At 47.0% G+C, this 10869-nt stretch overlaps 1 protein-coding gene across 1 annotated transcript; it reads left to right on the forward strand.

Annotated features, from left to right (window-relative positions):
* The first annotated feature begins 5004 nt into the window (after nucleotides 1–5004).
* Nucleotides 5005–5925, forward strand: LOC135974637 (olfactory receptor 14A16-like). Its single transcript, XM_065563057.1, has one exon. It carries the CDS (start codon nucleotides 5005–5007, stop codon nucleotides 5923–5925), a length of 921 nt encoding a protein of 306 aa, XP_065419129.1.
* The last annotated feature ends 4944 nt before the right edge of the window (nucleotides 5926–10869 follow it).

Below are 10869 nucleotides of genomic sequence, written 5' to 3' on the forward strand. Positions count from 1 at the left end.
TATTTTTTTAACTGTTCCTCATAGGTCAGGTTATCTAAACTTTGATTATTTTTGTTGGTCTCCTCTGAATTCTCTCCAATCTGTCCACATCTTTCTTAAAGTGTGGCACCCATAACCGGACACAGTACTCCAGCTGAGGCCTCACCAGTGCCAAGTAGAGTGAGACAATTACCTCCCGTGTCTTACATACAACACTCTTTTTAATACACCCCAAATGATATTAACCTTTATCGCAACTAGATCACATTGTTGACTCATATTCAATTTGTGATCCACTCTAGCCCCAAGATCCTATTCAGCAATGCCACCACATAGCCAGTGATTCCCCATTTTGTAGTTGTACGTTTGATTTTTCCTTAGTTAGAGAAGAACTTTGCACTTGTCTTTATTGAATTTCCTCTTATTGATTTTAGACCAGTTCTCCAATTTGTCAAGGTCATTTTGAATTCTGATACTGTCCTCCAGAGTGTTTGCAACCCCTCCCAGCTTGGTGTCATCTGCAAGTTTTATAAGCATATTTTCTCCTCTGTTATCCAAGTCGTTATTGAATAATGGCCTTAAAAATGACATCAGAAAAGAGTTGCAGGTTTTGTTCATAAAACTATGGGTGGATTTTCACCTAGGGGACTGGAATGACCAATTCCCATTAAAACTATTTTGGTGGCCAAATATCTATAGGCGACCTTGAAAATCCCATCATTGGTCATGTTGGCCCCTCCATGAACACAAATAGCCTACATTGCCAAAAGAGAAGTAGAGTTGTATGACTCTGAGGTGTTGCCTAATTCAGCTAAAATCTCCTGGAATTAATTTTAATAGATCTGGTAAAGAAACAGAGGAGATGATCAGGATCATCTTACACTCTTTAAAAAAATAAAATTTTCTTTAAAAAATTCATAGAAATTTATAATTTCTTTTTTAAATCTACCATTTTGTGAGGTTTTTAGAGAAAATTTGATCTCATTTTTGGTGGAGTTCAAATTTGATTAATAGATTCCAAGGCCAGAAGGGACCATAATGACTGTCTATTCTGACCTCCTGTATAACCCAGCCCATAGAACATCCCCAAAATAATACCTAGAGCAGATCCTTTAGAAAAACATCCAATCTCGGTTTGAAAGTTGTCAGTGATGGAATCTACAAAATAAGTAATTAATAATAAACTAAGTGAGATATTCAAAGAGGATTAATGGAGCTGGGCACTCCTCTCCTGTTGAAAGTGAATGGGATTTAGACACACAAATCCAGTTGGTTCCTTTGAGCACTGCAACCTATTTGGATAATGAGAGCATGCAGTTACTTTGTAGCAGATAAAACTCTATGAGGGGTAGAAATCACCTTCCTCACGCCATAGACTATTCACTAGCTGATGATGATGATAAGAGTCCGCCATGGACAGGTTATTCGAGAATTGTCCTCTATAGGGCCTCTTAGACTTTCCTCTGAATCAGGTGGTACTGGCCACTGTCAGGGACAGAATACTGGACTGGATGATCCAAAGGTCTGACTCAGTTAGACAGTTCCTATGATCTATAACAAGCAGATGTTGTAAAATAAAATTGCAATGAATGTTGCACCCACATCAACTCAAATGCATTTAATTGAGTTTAATTACTCATTATTAAAACTGGTCAAAAGTGAAAATTATATTTTTGTGGGAAATGTCAATTTTTTTGTTTTCATAGAAACATCCCATAATATTGCTTTTGGATGGGGGATGGGCAAAACAATGAAACTGGAGACTGAAAAGTGTTTGGTTTTCAATAAACGTCTCTAGTAAAACAGCAAGTTTATGGTAAATATTTTCTAGTTTTGGAAAAAAGATTTCTGATATTGAAAACTTTCCCCCCAAAACTTGAAAAAATATACAAAAAAATTTTCCATCTCCAGGTTTTCGGGAAAACAAAACCAAAAACAACTTCCCCCCACTGAAAAAAACAAAAACCCATAGAAAAATGAGTTCAAAATGAGTTTTTTCCACACTAAAATTATTTTCAATGACAAGCAATTTTTTTTTTGCCAGGAAGATATTTTTGAGCACCTCCACTCATTATGAATTATACTCCAAGTTGTAATTAGTATCCCGATTGGACAGATGACAAACTGAGGAGTGGAGTGGTGAAGGGACTGAACAAAGCCAGAGGAATAGTTGGGATCAGATCTCAGGACACCTTGGACCTTAGCTTTTAAATAATAATTAATTAAATATCTGATAGTTGCACCTGATATAAGAGGTCCATTTTATTAGGTAAGACACAGTCTCCACCCAAGGAGCCTACAGTAGAAAAGACAGGGAAAGGGTGGGAGGGGAAAGACAGCCCTAGGGAATGATTTTCGCAAGATAACACAGCAGGGCAGTGGCAGGGTTAGGAATTGATGTCAGATCTCTGGAGTACAGTCCTGTGTGCCTGCAGTGTTTGCTTCACAATCTTTGCTTTAGACCCTGCTGCCTCGTTGTAACTGTGATTATTTTAGTTTCTGAAAACTCTTCAGGGAAGTAGAGGGCAAGATAAAATATTGTTGGCTCTGGGCTGTTGAGGGCTCCAGGGAGTGAGTCCCTCAAGCCCATAGAAAACAGACATGGATAAATCACCTCCCCTCAGCACCAAAGTTTTTGACACACAGCTCATCTGCAGACGGCACAGATCTCAGTGTATTTCCAGCAGCTCAGCCTCAGTGTGGTGGGGGAACGGCCTCATAATACAGTGATCGGGGCATTAGATAGAGAGATAGATCGATAGAGGGGTGTGCATGGGGCTTGAGAGAGAGGGGCAACAAATTGCAGTCTGTAGCTGGAGGAGAAAAGACATCTCAGAGACCGGCATGGTAAGTTTGCTCTTGCAATGAAATATATTTGGGGGTGACAGAGAAGCACTTAAAGGATGAAATTGTGACATTAGATTTTTTTTCATAGTTTCACTCTTAGCTCAATTTGAGCATGGGAAACTGAGGCAGTCCAAAGCAGTTATCTTAGGAAAGAGGGGGCAGAATATTCGTGCCTCAGTTTCCTTCTATTGGGAGTGGGGGAATTGATCAAATTGACACACATATTTTTTAGAATGGATTGAAGAGTTTACATTAAAGTTGTCCAAAAATTGTGACAAACACTATCAGCTCATTGTTACTTTTCTCTCTGTATACATTAGTTTGTTGTTACTGCTGTCTGTCTGCTTTTACTTTTCTCCATTAGTTTGTTTTTACTTCTCTATCTACCTGTTAGTTTGTGTTAGTTCTGTGTTTCTCTCTCACTCTCTGAATCTTGTATCTATCTATCAGTTTGTGTCTAGTTCTCAGTTTTTTGTTTCTTCTGTCTATTAAATTGCTGAAAGGGTACTTGTGGGACAGGCACGCCTCATAAGTTGAAGCTGAGTGGTTAGGGCACTTGGCTGGCCTGTGACAGACTCAGGTTCAATCTCTCCCTCTTACTGATGATGAGAAGGGATTTGAATTCCCAATTTACAGGAGGGTGCCTTAGCCGCTAGGCTATGGGTTGTTCTGAAATGAGACTGTCTCAGTCTCTCCCGTTGAAGCTGCTCCAGTTTGTATCAAGAATAAAATAGTCATGGGAGCAGGGACTTGAACTTGGCTCTTCCAGACACCAGGTGAGTGCCCCAAGTACCACACTGGAGAATCACTCTCATGCCCCTACCCTGGCCCAATGACTCTCCATTGTCACTCACAAGAGTCGTTCCTGATGGCAATGGAGAGTCACTGGCACAGAAGCTGAGATGCAGTCTGATGTAGTCATTAGAGGAGGGGACTGGAAGTCATGACACCTCATTTGTGTTCCCAGCTCTGGGAGGGAGTTGAGTCCAGTGTGTGGAGCAGGGGTCGGCAACCTACGGCATGCGTGCCAAAGGTGGCACGCAAGCCGATTTTTGGTAGCCCGCGGCACCGGCTGAGCCGCTCAGCCCGCCCCTGCTCTGGGGTTCCCGCTGCCAGCTCCTGTCCGCCGGGGTCCCACTGCTGGTGCAACTCAGCACCCGCTGCCAGCCTGGGAAAAGGAACCCCAGGCTGGCAGCGGGCTGAGATCCCAGCTGGCAGGAGCCACTGGCGGAAACCCCAGCTCTGACCGCTGGCCCCTGGAGAATCACTCTCACGCACCTACCCTGGCCCAATAACTCTCCATTTCACTCGCAACAGTTGTTCCTGATGGAAATGGAGAGTCACTGGGACAGAAGCTGAAATGCAGTCTAATGTAGTCATTAATGGAGGGGACTGGGAGTTGAGACACCTCATTTGTGTTCTCAGCTCTGGGAGGGATTTGAGTCCAGTGTGTAGAGCCAGAACTCCTGGCCTGTATTTCCAGCTCCAGGAGGGGTATTGGATTTAGTGGGTTAGAGCAGGGGGCGAACTGGGAGTCAGGACGCCTGGGTTCTCTTTCGAGCTCTGGGAGGGTGTTTAGTTGAGTGGTTAGAGAAGGAGGAAGGGAACCGTATTCATGACTCGAGTTTACTGTGTATTTATGGCTCGGTTTGGTCACCTCCATACGAAAAGCTGCTCCCGTTTAGAGCAGTATAAATGGGAAGTAATTCCATTGCATGCAGTGAAATTACCCGACATTTGCAGCTTGTCCCTGACAGCAGAATCTGGACAGACAGACCTCTAATTCCCCTCAGAAAACTGAGGATAGTAACATTTATACACCGTTATCCAGAGTTCACCCATCTCTGGGTAACAGAGGTATACAAATTTCTCAAAAGCAATTGTTCCAATTTCTCCACTTCATCACCCTGGTGTAAATTATGAGTAACCGCTGTGGAGTCCATTGAGCTGATTCTATTTTCTCTCACCCCAGTGTAAATCAGGAGTAACTCCATTGGAGTCAGTGGGACTGTTTTCTCCATCGTCATTCCCATATTACACCAATCTTCACAAGCTAAGGGTCTGACTCAAGAAAATTAAGGTGGTTTTCACAAAAGGAGAGTTATTTTAATGATCTAATCCTGTCCCTTGCTCTTGTCCCTCTCTCTGCAACCATCACACGATGTCCTGAGAAAGAAAATGTCCAACCGAACCACCGTGACCGAGTTCCTTCTCCTCGGATTCTCTGATGTTCAGGAGCTGCAGATTTTGCACTTTGTGGTGTTTCTTGTGATTTACCTGGTAGCCCTGGTGGGGAATCTTCTGATCTTCATGGCCATAGCCTTCGACCACCACCTTCACACCCCCATGTACTTCTTCCTGATGAATCTGTCCATTCTAGACCTTGGCTCCATCTCTGTCACCGTTCCCAAATCCATGGCCAACTCCCTCATGAACACCAGGTCCATTTCCTATGCTGGATGTGTTGCCCAAGTCTTTTTCCTCTTCTTCTTGTTGGGAGCAGATTTTTTCCTTCTCACCATCATGGCGTACGACCGATATGTCGCCATCTGCCAACCACTGCACTATGAGAGAATGATGAACAGCAGAGCTTGTGTACAAATGGCAGCTGGTGCCTGGATCAGTGGGATTCTCAACTCTGTACTACACACCGGGAACACATTTGCATTGACCTTCTGTGGAGGCAACATGGTGGATCAGTTCTTCTGTGAGATCTCCCAGCTACTCAAGCTTTCCTGCTCTGACTCATATCTGAGTGAAGTTGGGGTTCTTGCCTTTAGTATGTGTTTAGTCTTAGGCTGCTTTGTTTTTATCATTGTGTCATATGTTCAGATCTTCAAATCAGTGGTCAGAATCCCCTCTGAGCAGGGACGGCATAAAGCCTTCTCCACCTGCCTTCCTCACCTCACTGTGGTCTCTTTGTTTGTTTGCACTGTGGCCTTTGCCTACCTGAAACCCACCTCCAGCTCCCCATTTGCTCTGGATCTTGTGGTGGCAGTTCTCTATTCCGTATTGCCACAAATCATGAATCCAATTGTCTACAGCCTGAGGAACAAGGAGATGAAAGCTGCCCTGGGGAGACTGACTGGGTGTAGGTAATTCACCAAGAATTATTTTTTATGTCTTTATCTAATTAAAGTTTGCTCACATAGTATCTGTTCATTAATGTCAGTTATTTCCATGACCACACAGATTGAACACAAATAGGTCTGATTCTGATCTCAGTTGTACCAATGCAAATCCAGATTAACTTTCATTCTGTGCCAAAACAATATCCGTTACACTGCTTGGCCACATGCACCCATTCCATGGCCACTAAAAACAATGATGGCAGTTGTCTTGCTTGTGTGCATAAATTAGGAGTGGCTTTGTTGGAACCAAAGGAGTCAGACTGGTGTAAGACTGGGGTAGGTGAGAAGAGATTTCTGGTAGATCTGCAACGCATCAGTGTAGTTCCAATGACTCTGGTGGCGCTAAAGCAATTTTCAGCATCTGTGCATCTGACCTACTGCCTCCAATGGGGCTGTATATCCATTGCCACAAGCTGGGGACTGGGCCCATTGTCTTACAAACCACCATTTGTGGCCGAACCACTAGAGGGGGACAAGGAGCCAGACTGTGTTAGCCTGGCTCAGGTGTACATTTGGGCATGTTAGAGATGGAGAGACTGGCTAGAAATTACAGGAGGTTTCTAACCGCCAGCGGGGCGATGTTCTGGAGCAGCCTCCCAATAGGAGTTCTGGGAGGCAAACAACTGAATTAGTTTGAAGAGCGAGATGGACACTGTGATAGACCCAGGCCAGTTGGGTACAGCAGAATAGCAGAAGGAAGATATACTGGCCACTGGATTAACAGTTTTCTGTTCCCTGACTGACCAGAGCAGGGGCTGCTCCAGGCTAATGAGAATACCTGACTCCAATTAACCTGCAAAGAGTCAGGTGAGGGCATTAACCTAATGGGACTACCTGACTCTAATTAAGGCCCCGCTGATACTATAAAAAGGGCTCACTCCAGTCAGGCAGAGGACAGCCAGGGAGCCAGAGGAGAGGAAGTGTGGCTGAAGGGCTGGTTAATGAAGACATCCTCAAGTTAGGTGAGCCCTAAGGTAAGGGTGAAGAAGGGAGAAGCAGGAGAGCTGTGGGGAAGTGGCCCAGGGAAATGTAGCAACTCTGGCAGTGAAAGGTTGGCTGCCAACAGCTGCTACCATTAGGGTCCCTGGGCCGGAACCCGGAGTAGAGGGTGGGCCCGGGTTCCCCCCAACCCATCACTACAGGAACACCTCCTGGGAGGGGAAGTCAGGCCCCTCTCAGGACAGGAAGCTAAACTGTTCTAAAACAAGCCCTAGGGACAACAGAGACTGTGGGAGTTCTCTCACCAACCTCCTTATAGCTTAAGGATGAAAAGGGCTCAGTAGACTGTACTACTAGAGAGACAAGGGCTACGTGGAGGGTCACAGAGAGCCACTGAGGCTAGCATATACCGCCTAGAAACGCAGGACCCGCAGAGACAAGGTCAGAGCTCTGCCACAACTGGTTTAAGGAGTGGGATCGTGATTGTTCACAGCGTGGCAGAACAAAGAGGTTTTTACTAAAAAAAAAAAATAAAGTGCACTGGGGTTTTTGGTTTTGGGTTTTTGTTTGTACCACCATGGAGGAGGTGGTGAGAGCACTGGTGCAAGCCACAGCGGCCCAGCAGGAGGCAACCTGGGCTCAGGCAATGGTGCAACAGGAGTCCATGAGGTTACAGCAGGAAACCAACCAATTATTAATGAGCCAGGTGACCCAAGATCGAGCCCTCCTGCGTGAGGTTGTGGACCAGCTGAAGGTCCTCACCACCCAGACCCGGGGGTCCAATGGGACGCGAACCCTGAGGGCCACCACTTGTCTGCCAAAGATGACGGCAGACGATGATATAGAGACGTATCACCTCTCATTTGGAAGGACAGCTCAGTGTGAGGCATTCTCGCCCCTTTTTTGTACGGAGAGGCCCAGAAGGCCTACTTTGATCTGCCCACTGAGGATGCCGCTGACTATTCCTGGCTGAGGGCAGAGATCCTGGCATGATCCGGGGTGACGACAGCGGTACGGGCCCAGAGGTTCCAGGAGTGGAAATACAGGGAGAACAAACCTCCAAGGTCCCAACTATTCGACCTCATACACCTCGCTCAGAAGTGGTTACGGCCCGAGGCATGCAGCCCAGAGGAGATTTTAGAGACTTTGGTCATAGACCATTACATGCGGGGGACTGCCACCAGATCTCCGCAAACGGGTATTCCAGAATGATCCATCCACCTATGATGAAATGATCACATTGGTGGAAAGATGGATGACAGCCAGGGAATTAACCCAACTACCCAAGGAAGGCCCCTTACGAATCAAACACTCGACCCCGACTGCAGCGGGTTGGGCGGCCAAACCCCCAGAAAGTCCTAGGTGGAAAAAGAGGGAGGTCGAAAACCAGTCGGGAACCCAGAAGGAAGAGGAAGGCCTAAGTGGGGGGAACCCTGGGACTAAACCCCCTAACCCACGTGATAGGGGAGTGACTAGAAGCAATTATAGATATTATGGGTGCGGGGAGTTGGGGCACATAGCTGCCCAGTGCTCCAATGTCATAGAGCCAATGCAGTGTAACCTGGGGAACGGGGCAGACCCATGTAGCCTACTCAATATTGTAGGGGTTGCAGTCACCCCACATAAATATACAAGGCAGGTAAAGCTGAATGGGGTAGAAACCATGGCACTCATAGACTCGGGGAGTGCTATCACCCTAATTTCGGGTAAATTAGTGAAGCGCAGCCAGTTAATGCAGGCCAAGCGTACGGGGGTAACCTGTGTCCATGGGACTGTTAGCTACTACCCCATCATACGAGAAAAATTGAAATTCATTGAAATGTCACCGGGGTGAAAGCAGGGGTAATCCCAAACCTCCCATACCCCGTGCTCATAGGTAGAGATTTCCCCGGGTTTGGAAACTTGCTTCCACCGGAGGAATTGGAGGGAGAGGAGCTCCCCGAACTTCAGGAGGCTTCTGCGGTAGAATGTCACCTCCCATTTTTCACAGAAATGTCCCAGGAGCTATTCCCTGTCCCGGGGAAAGGCAGGAAGACCAAAAGAGAAAGAATGGTGGCCAAGGCCTTGGGTACCCGAATCCTGATACAAGGACAGAGGGTCGCCTGTGTAGGCAGATGTACACGGGCAACTGAAGGGGAGGGCCCCGAGACAGAGGAGGAGTCAGAGACCACTTCCAACCCCAACCTCACGGAGCCAGCCGAGAGGGCAGAGACAGATCTCTAAGAGTTCAGGCTGTTAAGCCCAGAGAGAGAGACTTTTGGACGGGACCAGTTGGAAGACCCAAGGTACGAGAACACCAGGAAGAAGGTGGCTGAGATAGATGGGGTACCCATAGAGGGAAAGGCCCGGGGGCCAGGGCCTTATTTTGTGATCAAGAGGAATCTCCTATACCGGGTCGTGCAAATGCAGGAGCAAGAGGTACATCAGATCCTAGTCCCCCAGAAACACCAGAAGGCAATATTAAGCCTCGCTCACAGTCACCTTTTTGGAGGGCACTTGGGAGTGGAGAAAACCCAGGCACGAATCTTACGCAGGTTCTTCTGGCCGGGGGTACATGAAGACGTCCAGCGGTACTGTGCCTCCTGCCCCGAATGTCAACTGCACAGCCCTCATCCACATCTAAGAGCTCCTCTGGTACCCCTGCCGATCATCGAAGTTCCATTCGAGCGGATCGCCATGGATCTTGTAGGGCCGCTAGAGAAAACGACCCGAGGCCACCAGTATGTGCTTGTCATCCTAGACTATGCAACCAGGTACCCAGAAGCTGTCCCCTTATGAAACACAGCTTCCAAGAGCATTGCCAAAGAATTAGTGGCAATCTTTGCCCGGGTAGGGCTACCAAAAGAAATCCTCACAGACCAGGGAACATCATTCATGTCCAAGTTGATGAAGGACTTGTGTTCTCTGCTCCATGTCCAGACCCTGCGGACCTCGGTTTACCATCTACAAACCGATGGTCTGGTGGAAAGATTTAACCGAACCCTCAAGGCCATGGTAAGAAAGGTGGTAAGCAAGGATGGGAAAGATTGGGACAACCTACTACCATACCTCATGTTCGCCATCCGTGAGGTCCCCCAAGCTTCCACCAGATTCTCTCCCTTTGAGCTGTTGTATGGATGCAACCCCTGAGGCATCCTGGACATAGCCAAGGAAATTTGGGAGGAGGAACCCAGTGAGGGGAAGAATGTAATAGAACATGTACTACGAATGAGGGACCGGATAGCCCGTGTCACTCCTATAGTGAGGGAGCACCTGGAGAAGGCCCAAGAGGCCCGGAGAACGTACTACAACCATCAAGCCAAGCTTCGTCAGTTTCAACCCGGTGACCGAGTAATGGTACTGGTACCTACGGCCGAAAGTAAGCTGTAGGCCCAGTGGCAAGGGCCCTATGAAATAGTTGAACCCATAGGGAAAGTAAATTACAAGATATCAAGATGTATTCTCGACAAAACTGGGTCGCACAACTGGGACATATCACCACATCATCACAAACCTTAGGGGCCAGAGTAACTATGAGACCCTACCGGGTGTCAGCAGCCAAAAGGGAGGAAATAAAAGCGGAAGTAAGGAAAATGCTGGAGATGGGGATCATTGAAGAATCCCACAGTCAGTGGTCCAGCCCAATAGTGTTGGTGCCCAAACCTCATGTCACCACAAGGTTCTGCAACGACTTCTGTCGACTAAACGAGATATCCCAGTTTGATGCCTACCCTATACCCTGCATAGATGAACTAGTGGACCGTCTGGGGAATGCCTGGTACTTGACAACCTTAGACTTGACAAAGGGGTACTGGCAGATTCCCCTAGCCGAAGATGCAAAGGAAAAGACGGCGTTTTCTACACCAGAGGGTCTCTTCCAATATACGGTCCTTCCCTTTGGACTACATGGGGCTCCAGCTACCTTTCAGCGCCTCATGGACAAGTTATTATGCCCCCAAACCAGTTATGATGCTGCCTACTTGGATGACGTGGT

This window comes from Chrysemys picta, chromosome 12, assembly GCF_011386835.1.
Source record: "Chrysemys picta bellii isolate R12L10 chromosome 12, ASM1138683v2, whole genome shotgun sequence".
Taxonomy (NCBI): Eukaryota; Metazoa; Chordata; order Testudines; family Emydidae; genus Chrysemys; species Chrysemys picta.

Excerpts from the sequence above, each read along its gene's own strand:
- LOC135974637 (XM_065563057.1), top strand. The coding sequence starts at position 5,005 with ATGTCCAACCGAACCACCGTGACCGAGTTCCTTCTCCTCGGATTCTCT.